Below are 25,715 nucleotides of genomic sequence, written 5' to 3' on the forward strand. Positions count from 1 at the left end.
GACAGGATGATGAGCAGTGGCCATACATTAACACACAAGACGTTCCCTCTCATCACGAGGAAGAACTTTACCGGTGGGGGTGCGCTGGAACAGACTGCCCAGGGAGATCGCGGATTCTCCCCTCTGGGAACATTCAAACCCCACCTGGACATGTTCCTGTGCCACCTGCTGCTGGCAGGGGGTATTGGACTGCATGATCACCACAGGTCCTTTCCAAACCAAACAGTTGTGCGATTTTGCGGACCCTTCCGGCATTCCCCACCTACACGGCGAGCAGTGCCGGCGTCGGCCCCGCACACCCACAGAGCTGCACAAGGCCCAGCCGAGCTCGCCCTTCCCACTGCGAGCCGCGCACATGGCTCCAGGCCGGAAGCGGAGCCCAGCCGGCACGGAGGGAGCGGGCACCAGGGGGGCGGCTTTGTCCCCGCCCCACGCGGCCTCAGGCGCCCCCAGAACCGCCCTGGGCTGGCGCCGGGGCCCGCCGCTCCCGGCCTGCACCGCGGCGCGACGCGCGAGGCGCCGCTGACGTCCCAGCCCCGCCACTGGGCAGCAGCTCTCTCGCGTCACGAGCTCGCGCTGCTGAGTCAGCGGCCCACCGCCGCAACGCCCGGCCATTGGCTGCAGCGGCGCGGAGCCCCGCCCCCGCAGCCCGGTGGGGCTATAAAAGCGGCTCCAGCGCCCCCTCCGCGCCTTTAGCCCCGGGTGTCTGAGAGGAGAAAGATGCATCGACTCCGCTCACGGGCCTCCACGGGGATTTCTGCCTTTGCCGCCGGTTCGCCCTCCGTCTGCTCTCGCCAATCACCCCCGCTGCCCCGGCCCGAGAAGTCAGCCTCGCAAAGGCGTTGGAGTAAAAAGCGCTCCTGCTCTTCCATCGGCTGATTGTCGCTGATTCCCGGGCGGGGGGGAGCAGAGAGACCGAGACCCGGAGAGGGGCCGCGGGAGCCGAGCCGAGCGCCGCTGCGACCATGCCCAAGCCTAAGAAGCGGGGGAGCAACCACCAGCGCGGAACCGGTGAGTGCGGCCGGGCCGGCGGGTGGGGGCGCGGGGTCTAGACGGCGTTTCCCGTGGGCGCGGGATGGCCGCCCTGTCCGGCGGCGCCCCGCCTGCCCGCGGGTGGTGGCTGAGCCGCAGGGCGCGCGGGCGCGGGGCTGTCGCTGGCCGGGCCGGGGCCGGGCGGGTGACAGGAGCCGTCCCCGAAACCGCCACCTCACGCCGCTGCGCGCATGCGCCGGGGAGCCGGGGGGCGGCGGGTGCGGCCGCGCTGGCGCCGCCGGCGGCGACGGGAGCGCCCCAGGGCAGCGGCGGCTCGGGCGGCCCGGCCTAGGGTCCGCCCGCTGCTGTGGCTGTGTGTCACCGTGTCGTGCCCTGAAAGGCTGCTGAACCCCCTTATGCTTAGCCTGAAATAGGGTATTATAAAATAAGCGGTCTTCATACAAATGCGGAATGTGCGTGTCTGAAGTGCTGGTGCTTGGGGCAGAACAGAGGTTTTGTGGGGTAGTGAGAATCCCTGTTGGATAGCAGCAGCAAGAAGGTGGCCGTGTGAGAGCGATGAGCTTCCAAGTTTGTTGGCTCGTGCATTGGCTGGTGGGGTTTTTTTGGGTCATGGTTAATGATACAAGTGGATACAGTTAAAAGCAGCAAAACTTCCGGAGTGTGACTAACTTCATTGGAAAGCATTTGGGCACTGATCCAACTGAAAGTTGATTCTGCCTAGATAAAAATAGTTCTTTGGGGTCTTGGTAGTCAGGGAGCCTGCCTGAAGCTGGTAAGGCTGTGTGCAATCTTCTAAATAATTTAGAAAAAAATAACTGAAAATAGAATTCAGAGTTCTGTAAATAATGTTTTGGGAACTGTTGGAGAAATAACAGATATGAAAAGAGAGGTGACCACTGGTAAAAATACTGATTTCTTCAAAAAGTCTGAAGCTGCTGCACCAAGGCCTTCTTGGCCCTAAGAGGGAAAACTATCCCTTGTTTAGGCATTTGATGTTCTGGTTTGTAATTCAGTAGTAAAAGAGTTGGACATTGCTGATGCTGCACATACTACACTTAATCCCATAAATCCTGCATTAAGCTGGGTAATGTATGTTTGCCTAAAGGTTTAACTTCCACTGTCTTGAAGTCCCTGAAAATTAAAAAATAGAGGCCAAATGGCAGTTTTTTTAGGTAGCTTATTCTAACACTTAAATTAACATAGACTTATTTTTAAAGCATAGTCACAGAAAACTGCATTAACATGAAGTTGATTGTAGAAAGATCTTAAATGTACTGTAGGAAGTCAGCCGATACCTAGAGTAGGAATTGGACTGGTGCTAGGTGGGCCCTTCCTCACTATTCACAATGGATCTCCAGAACAGAGCCAACTACGTCTTCAGAATAGGTGGGAGTAAAGGAACCAGCAGAGGATGGAAACATTCTTTCTGTGGTCAGGTCAGGGAGAATGAATCTACTTTGGGAGGATTCAGTTCTACTTTTGTTGCTCAGAACTTCCTTCTCTGTATGAAAAATGACCAAACTATTGTCTTCATTTTTCCTTAAGGTGGTCAGCCCAGAAATGTGCAGCCTTTTAGTGATGAAGATGCTTCAATTGAAACTATGAGCCACTGCAGTGGCTTCAGTGATCCTGCTAGCTTCACTGAGGATGGTAAATTCTTTTATTTATATCTTTTCACCTTTTAAAAACATAAAACCTGAGCTGATTTAGTAGTTTTAAATAGTAGACTGTAAGTAGCAGTAATGAAATAATGACATTATGTTAACACTATGTGATGGTTAATCCAGTGGCTATTGTTTTTGTTTGGCAAGAATACGCTCCAGGTTTGTGAAACTATCAGGCTCTTTTCTATTAGAATATAGATATAGAGACAATAAGATAGAGTGCTAATATAGAGACAGTAAGAATTTTAAGATGAATTATAAGACATGGATGTTTATAACAGATAGTTAAAGCAGTAAGAGCTACAGAAGAGTTTAAGATGGGAAGAGTCATATTTGCCCATTTTGAGCTAGATTTATTGTTTGTCTCGTTTACCATCTTTGCAAACTGGAATGCTCTAACGTAATTTTGTTGAGAGGAGGGGACCTGAAAGCCTGCTACAGGGGGATAACCAGGGAGCCATCTCTGGATATGGACCACTCTTAACTGAGCTCCTGTTGCAGAAGTGTATGAGTTGATGCCATATAGAACAGGCTGCTTTGGCTAACTGCATCAGCTGTGAACATCTTCCTGTACTCCAGGGGTAGATGTAGTGGACTGGATGAAAATATGTTGTTGACAGGATTGGCTGATGGTCATCAGATGGAGAAAATTTATGTAAGGCCTGATTCACTCCCTCGTTAATTCTTGGCATGTATAAGAAGTGGATCTAGAAACAGCACAAATGTATCAATAGGTCAGTTTTTAAAAAGCATTTTAGGGTGCCGTCTGATATAGTAGGTTTAACACCATTATATTGTTGTGGTACTGAACAATTCTGTAGCAGTTGTCTATGTTAAGCTGCTTTCTTATTAATGTTAAAAACATTGTGTTGGAACTACTGTGTCTGCTAATGAGATGTGTATCTGTAGGACTAAATTATTTTTCCTGGATTAGGGCCTGAAGTTGATGAAGAAGCCACTCAAGAAGACTTAGAATACAAGTTGAAGGGATTTATTGATCTTACATTGGACAAGAGGTACAGTCTGCTTTGAAGAAACACATTCATATGTTGTTTTCTTGCTTTCTCTGATTTAATAAGGAAAATGCACATCAAATCTTTTTTGATGTTTACTGAGATTTTTACTCTGAGAGGGAGGACTTCTGGATCTAAATAAATGTTTTTCCTTCTGCCAATTTTTTAGGATGGATTAGACTTTCCTTTCATAATATATTGAAGCAGAGTGACTTTTTTTCCAGCCTGCAATACTACTGTGAACTCTTATCTCCAAACAAAATTTTGCTTCCCTTGAGTAAGCAGGCAATTCAGAGCATTTAATTTCTTCATGGTGATGCAGTGTATTACTCTACTATTGGGTGCATACAAATATAAACTACTATAAAGTAAAGGTGGAAATTTAGCTCATATGTGCTGGTTTCAGGAGGTCTTCCTTCTCTCCTCTGACAGTGCAAAGACAAGACAAGCAGCCCTTGAAAGTCTGAAAAGTGCATTTTCTTCTAAAATACTATATGAATTTATCATGGAAAGGAGAATGACTCTAACTGATAGCATTGAGCGCTGCATAAAGAAAGGTAATAAACATGCATGCTATTAGAAAGCAATTAATCCCTATGAAATAGCATATAGTTTAAAAGAAATTAAGACTGTGAATGTTCTCTAGTATTTTACAGAGTGCTTAATAATTTAGGTAATATTACTTTTTAAATTTAGGTGTCACATTTTAACTGTCCTAGAAAATTAAATTAGATTATCTTCTATCTATTGGTTTCTGAATTTCCATTCAGATATTTTCAGACTGTGATCTTTAAAAGATTAAAGGAGGAAGGCAGTGCAAAAGGTGATGGCTGATCACTGTGTTAATCCCTAGGTAAGAGTGATGAACAGTGTGCAGCTGCTGGACTGGCGTGTCTGCTGTGTGTGCAGATGGGGTCAGGAATTGAAAGCGAGGAGATTTTTAAGACACTTGGTCCAGTGCTGAAGAAGATTGTCTGTGATGGAACAGCCAGTATCCAAGCCAGACAGGCTGTAAGTATGAAATGTTTATTTGCCAAGAAGGGACAGAGGGCTGCTTTTGACCAGCTCATTATTGTGTAATCCAGAACTAAAGGTTACCACACTAGTGTGTACTCATATTGTTGACATATGCCCTGGATGACGCATGGCAGTTTTTCACTGGCTTAAAAAGTTCCACTTGAAAGTTGAACATGATTTTCTTCTCCAGCCATTACATGTACTGCTTTGTCAAGTGTCTGAACTCACTGCAGTTCTGGGGGCTGATACTGGGGACCTAGAAAATATTTTCTCACTTTCCCACTGAGTGATATATCTTTCCTGTATTAATTTTATTTTATTCTTGAAATTTAATTTTATTCTTAAACAACACGGGAGTGTTACTTAAGCATTTACATTTCTTTATACATACAGCAAATGTATGTACATATACATGTATATATATGTGCCCAACATACACGTACATGTATTTGCTATATCTGTAAACAATACAGCCATATTGCCAAAGGTATTTTTAAGTTACTTTTGCCCAGTCATCTCATCTATACATCAGCAGTAGGCTTGAAATAGTGAGGGAAGATTGTCCAAAGCTCTTGCCAAAAGTTTTACTTCTTCTTAAACTTCAGAGATTAAACTAATGTTCTCCAACTTCCCTTTACTGTTACGTGGCTGGGTACTCCTAGTCAAGCTATGGCACAACAGTTACTGTTAGCTACAAAAAGGAGATAGGATTAGTTCAACACCAGTTATTTCTACAAACAAAAAAAAGCTATTAAAGTTTGTCTTGTTCAAATGTAGTTTTGAGTGCAGTGTGGTTGGTGGAAATATAATATTCAAGTGTTTTTTTCGTTACTCTTTGTAAGAGGAATTGGACTAGAATATGGGGCATAGGGAACAGATCTGCAGGAGAAGTTGGAAAGTTCCAGGAAAGGTTTTTCAAGGGCAGAGTTTTCATGCTATTTAATTGTAATAGTCATCAGAAGGGGAAAATATTTCCCACAGCTGTGAATAAATATCATAGAGTTATCAGAATAATTTCTCCTTATGAATCCTAGTGAGATTTAAAATCATTGGGTGAAGTGGCACAAGTAGCTTTTTCAAGGGCTTTGTAAGCTATTTTAAAATAATACATGAAAAGTGAAGGCTTGCGAGTAGGAAGTACTGTAAAATCATCCTGAGAATAGATGGGAATTGGGAGCTAAGTATTATGAAGAAGCTGAATTAAACAGGATTGGACACTTCTAGTTTCTGCTAAGGTTTTAATCTCCAGATGTGAAATTTCAAAGGTCCGAAGTTTGAAAGTTTAGTCAACCGTAACTTTGTCAAATCCTGACACTTTTTGTTTTCTTTTCTGTCTAGTGTGCAACCTGCTTAGGGATTTGCTGTTTCATTGTGACTGATGACATTACGGTGAGGATGATTGATACCTTTCAAACATGGTAAACTGACAAGATGAAAGTGTGTGAGTCCTAAGCCATTTCCACTATATTTTTCCCTCATACAGGAACTGTACTCTACTATGGAATGCCTGGAAAACATCTTCACAAAGGCATATCAGCGAGATAGAGACACTAATGGTGTATCAAGTTCCCATAATACTGTGCTTCATGTCAGTGCTCTCTTAGCATGGACATTGTTGTTGACCATTTGTCCAATGAATGAAGTGAAGAAAAAAATTGAAATGTGAGTGTCTTTTGTGGAAAGTGCAGTTTGTAATGACTCTTTATATGCAATTAAACAATGTTGGTAAAATTTAGATCTTAATGGAATATGACTTACTCCTTAGGCACTTGCATAAACTTCCAAGTCTGCTGTCTTGTGATGATCTCAACATGAGAATAGCTGCTGGAGAAACGCTAGCACTTCTGTTTGAACTGGCACGGGAAACAGATGCTGTAAGTAGATGTCTGTCAGCAGCTAAACCATCTTTAACTGGCACAATGAGGAGGCAAATTACCTAAGTTGTATTGCATAGCACCCTGAATCCCAACAAGTAGCAAATAATTCCATGGTTTATTTTCTTTCTAGTGAGTCTGCCCCAGTCTAAGTGGGTATAGCAATAATTTACAGCTATTATGTTTTACACTTAATTTCTGTCTTGCAAAACAGGACCAATATAACGAAATGTATCAAACACTACTTAATAGCAGCTAGAAATATGGAATGCAAGATTTAAAACTAAATCTAACACCTGCTTTTAAAATAGAATAAAAAAGATGCCTCTCGAGAGATTCCAGGATGAAACAGCATTGTTTAGTGTAGTGGGAACATTCATCAGATGCTTATGCAGACAAGTTTGAGTAATTCACAGTCTGCACAATTCTGCTTTCACAGCCAAAAATCAGGTAGAAAACTGGTTGACTTCAAGTATTTTTTTTTCAGTGTTCTTACTTAAGTAACTTGAGAAGAATAACTCATATTGCATGGTAGTTTCACAGCACTGGACTATTTTAGTCATGTTAAGGCTTCTGTATAAATGCAAGCAGTGTGGATTTGAGTCTCTTGGCTGTGGAAGTCAACTTTGAAAGGAAAAAAATAAATGGAAACCACAACTTGATCCTTTATTTGGTCAAGCTGACCGCAAGTAATTAAAATCTTAAAATGTATTAGCGAATGAGGCTCTATTCATTACAGTCTCTTCTGTTCTATTGAGGAAATACCCTTTTAATCATTACAGATTATTCACATTGAATCTTAAACAATTCAGATTAAAAATACTTAATGTACTGGCCTTTGACCAGTTCCATTCAGAAAGCATGCAGTTAGTTCACTCTAGTCAGTTGACATGACAAAATGTTCAGATTAAAAAAAAAAACCACAAAAACTTGTTTTTACATAAGTTTGCATACATTGTTACTAGTCCAGGTGAACTACTGCCAAATTATCAAATGCAGTGGAAAAAAATACATATATATGTAAAGCATGTATTAATTTATATAGTGAATAACACTAAGCTGTTTATAACAGTTTACTTAAAATGTTGGGTTAAGCATTAAAAAAAACAAAAAACAACATTCTTCCTAATTTCCCAGTCCATACAAGACTTGCAGCTAAATATTCCATAGTGTCAGTCTAATGGTGTCTCATGGTTTGCCTCCAGCAGCATGAATCCTGTGTTAACAACATTAAAGTGCCCTCAGTTTGTTGGCAGGAGTAGTTCAGCTGGTCTGTTAAACAGTTTGAGTCCCTTGCAATTATGGAGAAGAAAACTGGCAGGTGTATATGCACACTGATGGAGCCGTATGGTTCACATGGCTGGTCAAAACAAAGAAATTGTAGAGATCTACACGACCAAAATTTAGAGATCCATTTTCTTTTTTGTGGGAAAAGAGGTTAAGGCTGTAAAATAAACTCAAACCTAAAAAAAAAATATTTTTTTTTGTAACCTAGGATTTCTTTTATGAAGATATGGACCTTCTAACAGAGAAACTAAGAGCTCTGGCTACTGATGGAAACAAGCACCGGGCCAAAGTGGATAAAAGAAAGCAGCGATCTGTCTTCAGAGATGTTCTACGGGCTGTTGAGGTGATTCTTTTGTCTTTGTTACAATCTTATTATTCAATTTTATTATTAAACAGAATTACTGTGTCAGTGAAAGAAACAAGAAAAAAGCTGCTTTGAGATTTCATAGTCTGATCATATATGTGGAATAAAACTGCTTTTTTTTTAGGAATGTTGAACAAAGATAATGGGAATAGTTAAGCATCATGGAAGCTAAGGAAAAGGCTTGGCATTATTAGAAGTCACCTTTAGGATTCTGCCTGTAGGAGGATCTGAGTCACCTATTAGCACTTGTTACATTCCATTGTCTCAAGTGTAGCTACTCATATCTGCAAGGTAGAGACTAAAATGAGGCTTACAGGCTGACTTAAAGGTGACTTCTGCACTCAGAACTGGTTTTCCTGGAGGTAAATGCAATTCTTAGAGTAATTTTAAAGTTGAGCATTTGTTTTTTAAAAAGGTTTTTAATCATGAAGAATATCAGCTTCAAGTTCTACATGATATTTAGGTATGCCTCTGCCTTATGAACAAATACAATCTGTAGCATGTATACTATGTTATTTGGAAGGTTTTGGATTGCCAAATTTATCAGTGAAAATAAAGTTTGCTGAGCTCTGTAAAATTCCTAGTACAGAAGACTGTTTCAATTAAAATGATTAGATGTTGTTTCCTTTGATTTTTGCATAGGAGCGTGACTTTCCTACAGAGATGGTGAAGTTTGGACCTGAGCGCATGTATATTGACTGCTGGGTTAAAAAACAAACTTACGAGACATTCAAGGAGATTCTGGGCTCGGGGATGCAATATCATTTGCAGGTGAGCTGTTCTTTGACACTTGCTCAGACTGTTGCTTCCTGTCTGGCATCTTTGATGTAATTCAGTCTGAATTACAAAATCCTGAGTAAAACTTAGTGAAGTGATGAGCTTGGCATTTGAGGTATTAAAAGATAGCACTTAAAAAAGTAACTACAGTGAGCTAGAGTGATCTGGATAAGCTGCTTCTGAGTTGTAGCCTGGGTGTTCTAGCTTAGCAGTCGACTTCTCCAAGAAGTAAGAAATTTAAGCTGAATATCTTTTTAGCTTCAGGGTTTTTCATGAATCTTTATGCTCTCTTTCAGCAGAGTGGTATAGATGTCTGTGCTATAAAGCTGCATGCCTCCACTCTTCCTATTCAAACCTGTCAAAGAAGGGCAAAGTTTTAGTAAAAAATAATGAACACAACTATTGCAGCCTAATGATGGCAGCATTCCAGAAGAGAAAGCATAAATCTTTATCTCTGTTCTGGGAACTGCTTGTTTACTAGTCATCTGTTTACATATGTTACAGAAGCAGGAGCTATAGCTTAGGAATGTATGCTCCCAAATTGCTGTGATAATCATGGGGGTAAATTCTTCAGTCTTGTGTTAATGGAATTTCTGTGTGACTGAGGGAGCTCAGGCACATAGCAGCTTTTCCAGTTTTTTCAGGTATTACTTTCACAGCCAGATATTTTAAAACTGGTGTGTTGTGAAACCATACAGGTCTGTTCAGCTGCCTAATATTGTGTAGAATAGAACAGTGTCTCATTTGCTGGGACAAAAATATCAAGGCAGGAAGAGCTGTCTGTCTTCTCAAGGTGGCAGTTATTGCTTTTAGCCTTATTCTGGTGAAGGGGAGGAAGTATTCTTGACTTAATTACAAAAGATAGCAGCAATTTGACAGAAATCTTAGTATTTCTTACTGGAATACTTGATATTTTACAGTAGTCAACAGTAGTCAAGAGACTTGATATAGAGGGGAAGCTGATAATTTGATGTGTTTCTTGTTTTAGTCAAATGACTTTCTTCGGAATGTGTTTGAGCTTGGTCCACCAGTAATGCTGGATGCTGCCACCCTTAAAACAATGAAGATATCCCGTTTTGAAAGGGTATGTTATTCCACCTTTATGAATTTTCTTTACTTCGTACTCTAATTACTTCTGCACTTCAGAAGCTGTCATTGTTAACACTTGTCACTGTAGTTCTAAGAGCGCCTCATATTGTCCTGAATGAAACCCAGCCTTACTTGTATGATTCTGTGAGCTCTTAGATTTTCTGCTGGGTGTGTGACTGCTTCTGTGTTTTTTCCAAGGGGGTCTGAAGGTTGTAGTTGCTGTTGGGTTACTAGATTCATTCTCTATGCATGTGAAACTTGTTCTCTTCTGAGAGATACATGTTTTTGGGGAGGGACCCACAGGAAACTGAAAATGGAGTCTTTATAAAGACTGTATCCCAAACTCTGCAGTGTGAAATGGACACTGGGAGGTTGGCCTTGTTTTGTTGATTGTGAATGCATTAATCCTGCATATAATTTGGGGAATGATGTTATCAAGTTTAATCTGGGGGTAAGTGTAGCCTACATGGTATCTGCTTGATGTTTAAGACTGACTGGCTTCCAGAACTGCTCATATTTCAGCATTTCTTATACAGGCCAAGTTTCTTTTAAATATATATCTGTCTGTATATATATACTAAAATTAGCCTTTGGTGCAAAGATAGCATACCATAAATTTCAAAAGGCCTGTGAGTTTACTTCAAAGATTAATAAAAGTATATTTTCATTTGTTTTGTAACATGAAAAATCTCTCAAGGGCATAAGCCTTTTGACAATATGTAATTATTTTTTCTTTTTTTTTTTGTTTTGTAGCACTTGTACAACTCTGCAGCATTCAAGGCTCGGACAAAGGCTAGAAGTAAATGTCGTGATAAAAGAGCAGATGTGGGGGAATTTTTTTAGATTCCCATTCAATGGCGTTCAATTTTCATAATTCAAATAAATTTGTAACATTTTAATGAATTTTTTAACTTGTCTAGTCAGTTTGAAGTTGTGCGCGGCTTTGCTACATAGTCTGTAAATATAATGCATGCTGTTGCTTAGTTGCATGTACATTGTATATAGGTTGATGTAACATTTGGTACAGGGATACATTATATTACCATACAGTAGCCCCCCCTCCTAGCTCCAAAGGTTGATTATGGTGTAACTGGGGCATTAAATGGGGTGGATAACTGTACTCAAATGCTGTGTGTTGGATTGGGTTCTTTATATAAAGGTAAAGGAATTCATTGACCAAGTGTTCTGGTAAGAATGTGCTAATATGAAAAGATGACCATTCATGTCAGTTTGTGTGGAATTATTTTAGTAACTTTTTAAAACTCTAAAGTGGTAGATGGACAAGAAATTCCTATGTAAGTATAACTTTCTCCTGACAAGGGACAATGAAGTTCAGTAACTTCCACTGACAGTCAAATACTTATTACAATTACAAATAATTGCCTCCATGTAAAATAAAAGCAAGATTCTTGTGTTCTGAAATGGAATATTTAATTTTTGGAATAAAGATGTTTCTCACTGCTGGCTCTCTGTAAAAATAATTATTCCATGAATGAAAAGCTGTAACACTGGTAAAACCTAAAGGTTGAAAGGGATGGGTTTGTTTATTTGCTGGTTCAGACATGTGCTTGGGGTATTCCCAGTGTGTTAGGAGATAGTACATGCAAGTCTACCTTGCTGTGTTTCAAAGGTGTCTCATACTTGCATGTGGTCTGCACAACAGCCTAATCTTGATTTGTCATTGCTTCTCCAATGGTCAAAAGTTTTCTGGTTTTGGTGCTGTGGAACACGTCCTCTGTCTTAGAGGAACCATTCCACCTTCCCTGTTTTCATCATGTTGAAAACTACTCTTTTAACCTCAACTTCTGATTTTATAGAACTGAAATATGCCAGTAACAGAACTGTCTTAGGAACAGTGGGCGGGGAGGTGTTAAGTTACTAAAACCTAGATGACTGGAGCTTCTGAACCTGAAGATCTATAAAAGTGCTTGTTCAAGTAAACATTCTTAAAATGTTTATCAGCAGATCAAGTAAACATTGAATTGAAAACAGCACTGCCTCCTGGAAACTTGCCTGCTCTGATAAGGGAGAGTTGGGTTTGGGGTGGAGTGGTTGGTTTTTTTTTTCCCCCTCCCAGTTTCTGATTACAGCTGAACCTATTCCAGAAAGTCAGTGCTTACTAATGTGTTGTGCTTTCTACTTTACCCTCTTTTTTTCACCCTTCAAATACTCCCCTATGTAAGAACTTGTTTGGCTTGCAAAACTGATCACTTGGACTACACAAAACTTTGATGATGAGCTCGTGTCAGTGTCATACAAGCAGAGAAACACCTGATCCTTGAACGAGGTGAAGCTGTGTGCCTGTACTTGCCCAGCCCAAGACCATTCCCTTAGGCTACACTGTTCCTTGGAGCCAGCTGTTGTTTCCTGTGGCTTCTGCATAGTCACCTTTGGTGTCCTTTGCCAGGCACTTCTGATAGCTTCCTGCCCAGAGTTTCTGCAGCACCTTCTGGCAGGGGGCCAAGCAGGTGCTTGCTCTTTTCCCACTTATGCTGTAGCTGCTGCCCACAGTGACCCGCATAGCATCCAGGGCTGTTGCAGAGGTGGCTCTTCTGCAGCCCTGCAGCCATCCTTTGGGTTTGCAGACCTTTTCAAGCTTAGAACTGGAGAGGCCTGGGTCCTTCTCTTACATTTTTATTGGTGTCAGGAGTTTTTGGGGTATGGAAATCACTGTTGTTTTGTTTTGTTTTTGGTTTTATTTGTTTATTTTTTTATTTTTTTTTTAGTTCTGGCTTGCACATCCTTATTTGGAGGGAGGACTTCCAGGAGCCTTCTACAGAAAGGGAACAATTCTGAGCAGCAGAACATGGCAGCTTAGGGTGGGAAATATGAGTCAGGCTGATTATTCTGTTGTTTCCTGAGAGATAAATGTGTTTATGGGCAGTTTAAAGGGATTCAGAATTTTAGACATGGGAGGGCTTCAGAAAGGATTTGTTGTTTTGAGCTGCAGTCCCTCTGTCTGTCAATACAGCATGCTGTAACACTGCCTTCTGCAATGTCAGCAAGGGAAAAGGTGATCAAAAGAACTGTCAACAAAGGATCAATTACACTACTCACCACCAGTTCATCAGAGTTTAATCTTTGAGCAACTAAGTATGCCAGGCAAATTAGTCCACCATATAATACTGTTCCATTTGAATTCATAAAGTATATGGGAGAAGGGGGGAAAGGTTTTTCTGGTCTGTGACTTTAAAATACTTACGACTGCAATACTGTAGATATGACTCTGCTGCATAGCAAACTGGTTACTCATAGCTACAGTGTTGCAGATATGACTCTTCAGCGTGGCAAATGCATTTCAGACAAGCACTAAACCTGAGAGGTTTAGCACTAACCAAAAGGTTAGTGAAATACTGATCATCAGTAACAACCCTCATCCTCCGTGATGGGATATTATCATGACTCCAATATAATAAAAAAGAGCTGTGTATGTGCTGATTTCAGTTTTAGCAGATCAGTTTTGTGAAGTGAGTATACTTAGCCATGTTGAACACTAAATATAGACTGAAAGGGGCTGTCTGTTTCATAGCTATCTTTATGGGTACTGCAGGACTCCACAGCTTCCTATGAGACTAGAAGTAGAAAAAGGAACTTCAGAACGAGTTTTCTTCACATGATTTTCACTGGCTGATTTCTTCCATACTGGCACATTACCTGAATGTTGTAAGTAATGTTTCATTCTCCTGTTTCTTAACCTTTTAGATTTTATTTTCTTTTTTTTTCTGTAAAGAACTTTCAGTGTGTTCTCATTCTAAGTTTTTCTTTTTACCACAACAACTTAGGAAGAAATTTAAAAGTTGCATTGGGGAAAAAATTCTTTAGGCAAGGTGAAAGTACAAGATAAAGTGAATCCAAAGGTCCCAATGTTTAGATTGGTTTGTTGGGAAAATAATCAAAACTTTTGTCCAGTGACACTGATGTTGTATCCTTTTTCCTTTGGCATGTCAATGGAATCAAACTAATGTAATATAAACTTTTTTGAATTAATAATGGTAATCTTCACTGTGTTTACATGTGCAAATACTTAAATAATTAGTAGCAAGTGCAGAAACATATAATTCATAAGACTAATAAATCAAAGGTACTCACATTTATTACAGCTCAAGTTGTTAAGAAGAGTCTTCCCTGAAGCTGCAGGGAGGCATTAATCAAAATAGAGAAACAACTGCTCTTCGCAATCCCAAAAATAACCATCAGCCTTTGTGCACAAAGTGGTAACATTTAGCACGCTGCTCAAACACAGGGCTCCATAGTGATTGCATTGGCTGAGGATGTGGATGTGGGGAGACAGCAGAACAGAGCGAGCTTTGGTGGGGATGTGGCTCACAGACTGCTGCCTGGTACCATGTCATGTTCTAGAGGAAGGACAGCAGGCACAGCCCTCTGTCCTGAAGTTACTGCTGCACACCTAAAAATTATATACTAGGTAAGATTAACCCCTATTATGCCATCTTTTCTGCATTTTCTTTGTGCTTTGAAGCAGCACTTTTGAACAGAGAGAAAAAAAAAAAGTTGTAATCTTTTCTTATGGACTGTTAAAAAGAAATGAAAGTGTCCATATAGTCCTGTCAGTCTCCACTAGCAGGAGAACAAGCCCTGTTGTCCCGTTGTCAGGATTGGTTTCAGTGCTTGGTCTTCAGACTTACTGAGGCTCACTGAATGTCTACTTTGTGCTTAGATTTGGGGGAATTACAACAATCTTCTGCATTTGGTTTGATGAGGGAAGGAGTGAGTATTGTCTGCAAACCATTAGGGCTAAAATTTTAGGTTTTTAATTTAAGTGTTATATTAAGAAGTTGGACACCCTGTGTTCTGTATTCCTCAGAGAGGAAGAGAAGGCTCAGAAGCATGTCAAGAGGACAGTTCAACCCTTCTAGGATTCAGAAATCACCCTTGGGTGCTTAACACATGTCATCAAGGGAGGTTTGCATCCCATGAAGTGCTGATTTATGTTGGCAGATAAAATTGAATTTGGGAGCTTTATAAAATACTAAATGGGTAAGATGCATTCTACCCCCAATTTAAACTAATCTGTGGGGGCTCCCTCCTTACATTCACTAGCAAGAAAAATATACATTTAGGCTGTGATTCTAAGGTGAGAAAGATATATCTTAGAATAAGAGGGATATTATCTGGAGGAATATATTTTTCTTCAATAATTACAGAGGGAGTTTTCAGTGACAATTGTAGACAAACATGCCTACTTAGGGTGTCGGCATCTCCTCATAGCTAGAAGTTTCTAGCTTGTTTCAAAAGACATTTTTGCTATCAGAGCAGTGTAAAGAAAAGCAAAAGACTGATAAGGAATAATGTGCAATACATAGAAGCCACTTCCCTAAAAATGCTTATTTTCTATATATAATCTTCTTTCAAAACTGTATTTATATTAAGGATCATTCACTGAGTTCATGCACCCGGACTCTACAGCGAAACCGTTTTTACTAACTGAACCTCCTGCAGTGCCTTTTTTAAAGCAAGGGGTATTAGTCTGAAGAAAAAGCTTTTTAAATTTCTCCCAAACTGTGTGAAGTAGAAATGCATTACAAGACTACTATTTTTTGTTCCATTTTCACAAATAATAACTTCAGTGATTTTCCAAGGTGTATAAACAGACACATACTCTTGTTGCTTATTTCTACATTCATACCCGCTTTCCCTGTCTTATCTCTCAATTACTTGATGCTGAAAGAAGAGAACCTGAATGACATCCTTTCTGGAAGTGTTAGTGACGGTCTGGCTTTCACTGTGGTCAGGATCTCACACCACCTCTTACCAAGTACTCACCGTATTAAAGGATAATATACTAAGACAATGGAGAAGCCTCCCTTGGAATTTAACCTGCCTGATACTCATGAAGAAGGAAAACTTTACGTAGTTGATTCCCTAAACAACCTAAACAAGCTAAATGTTTGCCCAGCTGAATCCCAGCGTTCACTAGGTATGTATGATAGGTGATCTATGCATTTCTATGTATACAATCCATACTGTGCGTCACTGAGGTAACAGCCTAAGAGGCCAGTAAGTATGCCAAGCTCTGTACTGAAAAATGTATGAAAAAGATTGAAAATGGCGTAATTTAGATCAGACAATGATTTAGCTGTCCCTGCTGAGTATTTCTGCTTAGGTTCCTGAAAATCTTTCCATTTAGTTAGGGATTTACTGTCAAACCTGAACTTATCTTGCATTTCAGTTGGGATTTATGAGGTGATCACTTGCAGGATAATGTCTCTATAGTAATGTCCAATATACACTTACAAAATAAATAGCATCATAGGTCTTCCCAAGCACTAAAATTCATATCTGGCGATAGAAGCACCTGAGAATTTCTGTTCATTCCTTTAAGACATATCTCCTAAGAACTCAAACCAGTTACCTGAAATATCCTGTGAAAGCCTTTTACTCTCTGGACTTTCTTTACTTACAGTTTCAGTTATGTGAAGAAATTTATAGATCAACAGCTATGTTGAAATGTGTTTTGAGGGGCCATAACCTAATCATGTTCTAGTTATGGGTCTTAAATGTTTTCTAATTACTTCTGTTTCCAAGTCCCCTAACTTCTCCTAATCCAACTAGCTTGAGTGGTACTGGTTTCTGCATTTAACACAACATTTTAGACACAGCGTACTAAATTCTGATATGCAGATTATCTTGATATTGTCTCTTCTACCCATAGAAAATAAGACAATGATGTACATAAATTTTAGCTTTAAAGAAACTCAGTGTAACTGTTTTGCTTTCTTTTGCAATTTTACTGGACAATATTATTGACTTTTCTGGTAAATATACAAGGTTCTGTGGAAACATATGTGATTCTCTGGAATAATCACATTCATGCCCTTCCCTACATTTCAACAGTAAAAAATAGTAGTTTAGTAAGTATTTTATTCATAAATTTGTAAAACCCTTTGGCTTCTTCTAGGATTATTCTTTAAATGTAGCTTTTAAGCTTGGAGAGTCTGTAGATATCTCATCCTGTCAGCTACCTTACTCAGCAGCATAAACTCTAGTTCTCTTGCCAGAAAATCACAGACATGTCAAAAGCTGTTTAAAATGTATATACTGTTTGGTTGTTTCAGTAGAAGTCATGCAGTAATTTCATGTTTAAATGATAAAAAGTTCCCACTGTTTGCAGTTTGACAAGAATGTGTGCTCACCAATCCTCACAACACTGCAGCCTGGAATGCTCAGCCTGATTAAACAGTAAGAAGCATTCATTAGGCAGAGTGAGCTCAGAGCACTTTTGAGACCACTATTGATAACTTAGGATGCCTGGCAGGCAGCAGTAGCAGGCCCTGCCCATCCCTATTATTCCGATTACAAAGCAATATTGGTGCAGACACTTAGTGTGTAGTACATTCGTTATGAATGCTAAGGGAATAACAAGAGAACCTCAAAGGACAAATAGGAAAATATTTCAGCTTACTCATGGACAGGAGTGGGTTAAACACAAAACAAAGAAAACCAGAGATATTCCCTGAGATCTACCAGCTCAGTGAATTGCTCAGCCCTAGGCAGGGTCATTATTAAAGCGTTATAATGGCATATACAGCCTTTCCTCAGCTTTATCATTACAGGCTCAGTTGCAAAGATCTCAGAGATTTCCACCAGCTAAAACAAGAACGTGGTCTAGAAATACATTTTTCACAGATGCACATGCTACTCTCCCTTTCAGAATGGCAAGACACCAATTACAGAAGGATAAATTACAGTAATTTGCATGTAATTTTAGTATGTATGAGACTGACACCAAAGTGAAATTACATTAGCTTCCTCCTCCCTTCAAGACAGAAAATAAACCCAAATCTTTGTAAATTACTGCAGTAGTACACAAACTTAAGATTAAACAAATCTGGCTCAAGTGTAAATTTTTTACATTCACATGAATTTCCTCATGGTGTTCACTTGACTTGATATCTTTGGTGCTTTCTGCCACCTCACATTGATTGCAACTCTTTCTATGAGACTAACTACTGACTTTCCCTATATATGCGACACATTCCTTAAAAAGCAATGAACTGGCTTGTTAAGCTGATTCAAGGTCAACATTGCAAGTGCCTTTCCTTTTCCCCCTCATTCTTCCTGTGCTTAAAGGACAACGTATATAGTCCATATGACAATCTGTTCCACTCTTGACAATTGCGAGCATAGGTACCTAATTTTTTACTGGAATGAAGCCAACAAATCCTAAAGATGAAGAATATTGAAAACATTTGTTTTAAGATAAAACAGTCAAGACCTACATTCATTCTATCCAACATTAGGAGCTTAACTGAGATGTTTACTTTGGGAAATTAATTGTCCCAGGGATACTTCTCATTAAACAGAAAAAGAAGCATACCTAGAGGATGAATATGTACGTTGGTTTTCAATATGAATTTCTCTTCCATCCCTATTGAAAAGGTTAAATGCAATCAAACCGTTACAAAGCTGCCTGATGAAAACTTCATTGCAACCTTTGTATGTGTAAAATGGCTGTAAAACTCTAAATCGTAAAACAGGTCAACTTCAACAAAACACTGTACTTCAACAACAGAAGCATTTTTGTTGAACGTGTTCTAACAGCTATGACATATAACATAGGTATGATTTTTTATATTTCCAAATTCAAGCTGAGTTCATAAAGTTGATTTCTTCCCTTTTCATAAAATATCAAAACAAAACCTGTTGACCAAATATACGATGTATCCTGCATCATTTCATGAAGCCAGAAGCATTTTTTCATGCTTATCCTAACTAACCTTGAAAAACTGAATCACCAAATGATTTGTCATCTCTTAACAGATCAGGAAGAGAACACTGGTGGTACTGGAGAAAGTGTGGCAGGGAGCAGCACAAGAAACCAGTGTTTGTTCTTCGTCATCTTTATTCTTACTTTGATCGTCAGTTTGGCACTTGTTTCATTTGTAATATTCTTAATATGTAAGTAAACTAAAGAGTAGTTCTTAAAAATATAGGGTCAATTGCAAAAGAAGAACTTTGCTGAAATGTGTCCTGCTACCTTATAAAATTCTACTCCTGTATTTGTGTGGTCAAAGGCTTTGGCTGGGCACTGGATCATGCTCCTAGGGGCAGAAGCACAGACAAACAACACTCTCTCAGGGCTAAAAGGCACAATTTTATTCTTAGTGCTAAGGATTTGTGAGCTTTGACATCTGTGAAGAATTTATCTCAGCAGCAATGTACTGTGTTGCTAAAAATGCTGACTGGAAATTAAAATTTAAGGGTAATTGTATGACAGTGGATACTTTGGCAATGTGCCTTCCATTCATTTCCAGATAAAACTCAGTATTGGGGTCATTCCACTGAAACTGGAATTCCACCCAGGCTAACATTTAAATCAGGCTACCTGAAGCAAGACCTGACACTTTGTCATCAAAGTACTGACTGGAAATTGATTTGGAACTAAGAAAGTCTTAAGCATAAGAAAAAGAATTAGACATTTATCAAGATTTGCATGTAGCATTGAGTCTGTAGACACAATTACTGTTCCAACTTTTAGGGCTGATCAGGCAGGTTTAGCTAAAGACATGGCTGATTAATGGAACCGTTGTCATCTTGGGGTTTTCTGAGCTAATAATATTGAACAGACTCTGAGGTGCATGATTTCAATTTATAAGTCTATTTTGAAAGAATCGGAACCCATATGAAATCAAGATTTCTTATATCCTCTAGTAGGGAATTTGCTGAAACATAAAGAAAATCCTGATTATTCTTTTAGGCTGGGAAATTCTAGCCTTGACTAAATTTTTTTACAGGCACTCAAAGAAATATCAGACAAGTAAAGAACATAAAGTAGATTTTAAGTAACATGATTGTAAAATCCTAATTGAAATATATCATACTTGAAATTCAGATTTATTTAACATGGAGCTGCTAAAAGTAGAGACTTGATATAGAAAAATTAGGATTGGGTTGCTTTAGTGGAAAAAATTATAAACTAAAGTGAAAAACTTTGTTATAAGAATTAAAGCAGTTTGATTTGGGTCAGGTTGGTGGAGGCCTGTGGTTTTTGAAACTGATTTCCAGTGGTGTTTCAGTTTATGTTACTACATTTTATTAGATACATATAGATATAGTGTGTTATATAATCAGACATGTTTGTAAACCACATGCACAGATTCATTTAGCATTGCCACTATTAAACTTAAGCTTCAAAACCCATGGGTAAATTTTTTAACTTCAGAAGGTCAAAATAAAAATAGCTCTAAAAGTGCATATTGGTGTGCCAGAGAAGGCTGGCCTTGAAATGCCAGTATTTGCAATAATTTTTTCTTTAATTTAAAATAAAATATACACACATACTTAACCACAAATTGGATTTTGAAGCCCCTAAATAAGACATTTCCCTGTGCACACTGATGGATATGTTCCTGAAAACTGCAAAAATTATCTGAGCCATATATGATTTTATTACTCTGCACTAAACTAAAAAAAGAATCCAGAAAACAAGCAAAAAATAATGTAGTGAGCAGGTAAACCCACCAGATGTATAACTAACTTTTTATTATTAAGTTCTGCAGTTGTGTTCTTTTTAAATAATTTTAGTCATCATAATTCCTTACAAAGTCTCACAGAAATACAAGTGAAGGTAGTGATGCTCTTGACTTAAGTGTTGCCAATTTAATATGGTACATTTTCCTTTTCAAGTTCAAACTAGAAATGAGGTGGACCAAATATCAAGCAGACTACTATCTGAAAAGAAGAACATAGAAGAGCTGAAGAAACTTAACAATATTATATTAAAGCATCTGAATCAATCCAGAATTAAGGAAAAGCCTTCTGATCTTCATGCTTAGCATTTTACCCATGCTGAGCTCAAAGTCCCTGGAGAATAAATCTTTGGAAAGGAATTCAGCATATTCATAACTCAGATATTTTCGCATATGGCACACAGGTTGCTGAAACATGGTTGCTGAAACATTTCTGGAAAAGATAGCTGAATGAAAAATATTAGAAAATAGTATTTTATCCTGTTTTACGTGGACATAGATTTGTCATACTAAGCCCATATAATTCACAATAAACAATGGATTGTCAGTTTGGGGCAAGATTTCCAGATTCCCCGTGCATTGTAAATCACAGAGGTAAGGACCTAGTTTTATTTTAAATGTGAATGATCACAAAAAATCACGAGTTCTGTTCACATGATTCCAGCATGACCTTGTTCACTTAAGCTTTCTTCTGTTACCTTTGTACAAGCTTTCTGTTTGTTTCTATTACTATTTGTATTTAAGGATAACTTCATATTTCATAATTTATAAATAAATCCATTTCTGGTCTAGAGTTTTGTAGCTTTCCCTTCTGTGCATCTAAATATACTGATATATTATTATTTTTGTGAAAAAAAAATAAAAAAATCAAAACCATCCCAAACTTGAATAACAACAAACCCTTTCATAAAATGCCACAATCAGCCTAAATTTGTATTGGCAGAGTGAGTGTCCTATTGCCTTACATGGAAAATGTTTTTAGTGGACTCAGTCTGGTAACGTCACAGCATCATCACAGCCACTCTATCTCATAGCAATGCCAATACACTGTACTAACAATTTTCAGGTGAAGCCCAAGTGTTTTTATGAAGAGATGTGGGGACAATACTTCATGTTCTTGTATTCTGCCCAATATTTGCTGCTGCTTATCATCAGAGAAGGGCCAGATGAAATATGGTTGGAACTTTCAGGATTTTAATGTTGAGTGATAGCTCAGAGGCTAAAAGGAGCCACCCTCTCTGAATTTACACAATTGTGGAGACAGACACCTGAAAGTGTGATCACATAAGGGACTGCTGGCTAGCTCTGTCATTTTTAGTATTCAGAACCTTCTACTGAAATATATATTAAGAAGGCTCCTCCATAATCATGCAATAAATCGGTTACTCCCACTATGATGGTGGAATGGCAGCTGACACTATGGAATATGTCCAACATCATCTTTTTTACTTAAAGTTCTCATTCTCATCCAATTCTTTCTTATGTCTTCTTGACAGTTTAACAAAAAAATTAACCAAAGTCAACAGCTTGCATTGCAGTCTTCTTTTCCAGAATTCATGATAGTCCTTTCTGTGATGACAACTTTGTTGTCTGCAACGAAGTGAAGAACTAAGTCCAGGAGAATTTCTTGGTATCACTCTACCTAGATTTGCCCACAAATTCTATTCTGCTATTATGAGTGCATTGCTTTACACCTATGTTTTACATCACTATGTTTCTATTTCCTTATTTTTATTTTCCTGATGCATTACTGTCAGGTTATTCACATGAAAACAGTGATGATTGGTTTCAAGAGTTTATTATTCCTGACGTTACTTCCCAGCTGCTATTTTAGTTATCTTCTCTGGACATCACAAGTAGTTTTTACAAAGGTTACTAATACAGCTATCAGAGAATATCAGAGAATGATAAAAATAAGTGTAGAAAACTTGTAAGGAAAGGAACCCTGAAAGTCTAACCTAAACATCTTTCTGTAGGTGCTGTTAAATGATAAAAGGTATCTTAAGACTAAAATCATGACACTGGAAGTGTTGCTTCTCTGTTCTTCTCTGAGCTATCACCTGCTTTTTAGTGACAGTATTAATTTCTCATCTCTCCCACTCCCATTGTAGCTCCTGTTACTGCTCTCAAGCTCCTGCCTTGCGTTGACACACATTCATACTTGTGACCCAGGGAGAAACACTAGTATTTGGCACTCAGTGTATCTCAAATGTGGATTTGTCGCATCCCTCATGGGAATTGCTGGTAGAGCAGTCTGTGGTCCACTAGAAACTGATACCAAGAGCCAATAGACATTTTTTTTCTGTCAGGAAACTGAAAAATGTAAAATGTGTGCTAGAGCAACAAAGAAATGAGTTTTCTCATCTCTCTGATGTTATCCTCAAATATTCTTAATCTGGTCATTCAATCAATACACATAATAAATCCACTATTTCTGTCTTTGCTATTGATTAGAAGTGTTGTTGTTTCATTCCATGGTTTCATCCTGCAAGATGGTGAGTGACCTCACCTGCCCCAGATTTATGACCAGCGGTGTCATAACAATGTACAGTTATATACAAATACAGGCATGCTCAGTGTCATACAGAACTGAGGCCTCAAATCACACTTTTTATATTTAATTGCTTCCTCACTTGCAGTGATCAGCAATTAAAATCAGTGACTGAAAAAGTGCAAAGGACAAATGCTGATTCTGCTAGTGCTGCTGAAACATACCTATTGTTGGGAGATACTTGCAGACACAGAGGATGTGAGGTAGCATAGCTTTTGGCTGTCTTTGGCTTCTCAGCTCAACTTAACAATAATTAACAATATCCGTTTACTGTCAGAACTGTTTCTATATGTCATCAGAGCAAGGGTTGAGAGCAGAGTGCCACAATCCCTCCATCAACACTTTCTGGAGGATCCCCTACAATCTCCTTTAGAGGAACTTTTTGGCCTAATCTACTGACAATGAAGTAGTCTCAAACAAACCAATAGCTGACTCTTAAAACCTCCTACAAATCTGACCCTGAAGTGAATTTCAGCTTAATTCATAGGCCCATAATCCTTATCTCAAATAAACAGCTAAGTAAACACCAAGCTCCAACTGCATGTGACATAACCACTGTGCTGTATGCAGATGTTTCAATGTCTCCTGCAGATGTGAACAGATCTCTGTTCCTGTATAGCTGCACATCTCAAGAGCCTTTGCAATGCCTGGTATTAAAACCGGAGGAAGGTGATTTGATGGCTTCATCTTACAGTAGTCACAGCTGTTCTTGGTATAACTGCTTCTTCCCTTTTTCTCTTAGTTGCAGGCTGTAGAGGAATCTACCCAAAGTAATTAATTCACCTTTCAGCAATTCCAGTGTAAATGAAAAGAGTGCACTGAGGGTTCAGATAGATTTCACAACATGCCAATGACACTCATCATTCAGCACTATCATTGCTGAAATGACAACATGGTGTCAGAAAATTTTCTGCTGAATAAACCTGGACAATGTTAGAAAAGTGCTGGTAAGCAACGAGGAAAACATGGAATACTTAACTAATAATATTCCTTCACCTTCCATCAGAGGCATCATCATGCCAGTCCCTGAAGGGGTGGCTGAATCTTTAGGTTGTTAGGTAATATCAGTAGACAAAATACCTTCTTGCCTTGGTTAGCTTGCTGAGAAATTCACCCCTTTGTTCCAGATATCCACATCAGCTCTTGTTCTTGTTAACCTCAAACCATCTGAGAGTATGTGTGGAGAGAATATACATTACTAAATAGTTGAGGGTCAGCTGGGGCAGGCATTTGCTTGCCTTGCTTAGGGTCATGTTACCTTGAGAATATCACCTTGTACTTGGCCTTGTGCTGCTCTAGAATGAAACAGCTCAAGCTCAATATCTGCAAACACCATGTAACAGTTGAGGGCAAAACATCTTTTATAGATACCTGTCCATGTCAAAGGTTACATAAATCTGAAAAGTGGGCACCTTCAACTGAAAATGAGACACATACAATAAAGAGGGATTTGAAGGGGCAATAAAATCCATCCCTTTGCCTGACAGTAGCCTTCAATTAACTAAAACGATTCCTGACAGAGGCTAGTCTATTCATATTGTGAAATATTCAAATAACAGACTGTCCTTCTAATGTTCAACTAAATGAACATGGTTAAATCTGTTTTTCCTGAAGTCTAACTAAAATTTTCCCTGACGAAATTTAAGCCTGTTATCAACTGACCAATTCCTTGTGAACATGAAAAATAGTTTGTACCTTACATTTTTTCTTTTTTTTTAATATTATACTAACTGCAAAGCAATTTTAACCTTGAGAAGGGTTTTTTGCCCTCTGAGATACTTGAAATTTTAATCTAACATTTATTCTTAAAGTCTAGTATGAGTTTGGTTCATGTGCTTTGTTCACTGGTAACAATACAAAGCTGAACATGGGTTATAAAAAACAATAATGGTGAGGTGTGAACTCTCAATGTGGAAAAAGAGAAGAGAAAATACCAGAAGTGGCAACAGGATTGTCACAAGTTTGTTAGATCACACTCTCTCAAAGGTGATGTGTTGTGTATGGTACACAATCCAAACTGTTCAGGAAACCTAAATATGGTCAAAGTATTTGAAAAATGAGCAGAATGGAATAATGTTGAACAAAGACAAGAGCTATTATCAGAACACAAAGTATACGAAGAGCAAAATCCCGCTTTGTGGGGTTTTGAAGTCTTTGAAGATCAAATACTTGTTTTTGTTTTATCAAAGCATAGTCTTGTAAAATTACAAAAGACTGCCTGCAAATACAAATTTTCAGGTTCAAAAGTCTAGGTTTTCTTATTAATTTTATCCTGTCTGACTGGAGTTTCTGTTCTTGAGATACAGAACCTACCCCACTGGAAATGGTAGCAAAGCAATATGCTCTGTGAAACTTTTACTGTTTTAAAAATATTTATTTTGACAGTCAAAATTGCAACTAATTCTAATTAGAACTCTGATAAAGCAAAACCTAAAGCACATTCAGTCCATTACATGTTGCTGTTCTTATTTTCCTGACATATAAACAGGAATACTAAGATTTAAAGAGAGGGATGGAGGGGGTGAGTGTACTGTCACTTCCTCTGGGATACATAAGAAATAATAACACTGAAGCCAAAGAACTTAGTCCTATTCAA

The 25,715-nt window shown here is 38.8% G+C and overlaps 2 protein-coding genes across 9 annotated transcripts; both read left to right on the plus strand.

The window, feature by feature from the left end:
- Positions 1–677: 677 nt before the first annotated feature.
- On the plus strand, positions 678–11,539 carry LOC131572901 (interferon-related developmental regulator 1-like). Of its 2 annotated transcripts, none has more exons than XM_058826329.1 (12): positions 678–1,011; positions 2,539–2,643; positions 3,592–3,673; positions 4,103–4,227; positions 4,524–4,681; positions 6,026–6,076; positions 6,171–6,349; positions 6,453–6,561; positions 8,057–8,191; positions 8,855–8,983; positions 9,978–10,073; positions 10,832–11,539. In XM_058826329.1, exons 1-12 carry the CDS (start codon positions 966–968, stop codon positions 10,919–10,921), a joined length of 1,305 nt encoding a protein of 434 aa, XP_058682312.1. In that variant the 5' UTR covers positions 678–965; the 3' UTR covers positions 10,922–11,539. The 2 variants fall into 2 exon arrangements, with proteins under 2 accessions (XP_058682312.1, XP_058682313.1); XM_058826330.1 differs by lacking the exon at positions 678–1,011 and adding an exon at positions 2,390–2,429.
- Positions 11,540–13,303: 1,764 nt separating this feature from the next.
- LOC131573543 (leucine-rich single-pass membrane protein 1-like) lies at positions 13,304–21,950 on the plus strand. 7 transcript variants are annotated; one of them, XM_058827598.1, is made up of 6 exons: positions 13,313–13,741; positions 14,322–14,504; positions 14,904–15,076; positions 15,768–16,016; positions 18,860–18,997; positions 20,726–21,950. In XM_058827598.1, the coding sequence occupies exons 4-6, from the start codon at positions 15,890–15,892 to the stop codon at positions 20,872–20,874; spliced, it is 414 nt and encodes a 137-aa protein (XP_058683581.1). In that variant the 5' UTR covers positions 13,313–13,741; positions 14,322–14,504; positions 14,904–15,076; positions 15,768–15,889; the 3' UTR covers positions 20,875–21,950. The 7 variants fall into 7 exon arrangements, with proteins under 7 accessions (XP_058683580.1, XP_058683581.1, XP_058683586.1 ...); XM_058827603.1 differs by lacking the exon at positions 14,904–15,076; XM_058827602.1 differs by lacking the exon at positions 14,322–14,504.
- Positions 21,951–25,715: the final 3,765 nt, after the last annotated feature.

This window comes from Poecile atricapillus, chromosome Z (assembly GCF_030490865.1).
Source record: "Poecile atricapillus isolate bPoeAtr1 chromosome Z, bPoeAtr1.hap1, whole genome shotgun sequence".
Taxonomy (NCBI): Eukaryota; Metazoa; Chordata; class Aves; order Passeriformes; family Paridae; genus Poecile; species Poecile atricapillus.

Excerpts from the sequence above, each read along its gene's own strand:
- LOC131572901 (XM_058826329.1), top strand. The coding sequence starts at position 966 with ATGCCCAAGCCTAAGAAGCGGGGGAGCAACCACCAGCGCGGAACCG. Across the intron at positions 4,682-6,025 it reads GTATCCAAGCCAGACAGGCT|TGTGCAACCTGCTTAGGGAT; the intron begins GTAAGTATGAAA and ends TTTTCTGTCTAG. Across the intron at positions 10,074-10,831 it reads AGATATCCCGTTTTGAAAGG|CACTTGTACAACTCTGCAGC; the intron begins GTATGTTATTCC and ends TTTGTTTTGTAG.
- LOC131573543 (XM_058827597.1), top strand. The coding sequence starts at position 15,890 with ATGGAGAAGCCTCCCTTGGAATTTAACCTGCCTGATACTCATGAAGAA. Across the intron at positions 16,017-18,859 it reads TGAATCCCAGCGTTCACTAG|ATCAGGAAGAGAACACTGGT; the intron begins GTATGTATGATA and ends ATCTCTTAACAG. Across the intron at positions 18,998-20,725 it reads ATTTGTAATATTCTTAATAT|TTCAAACTAGAAATGAGGTG; the intron begins GTAAGTAAACTA and ends TTCCTTTTCAAG.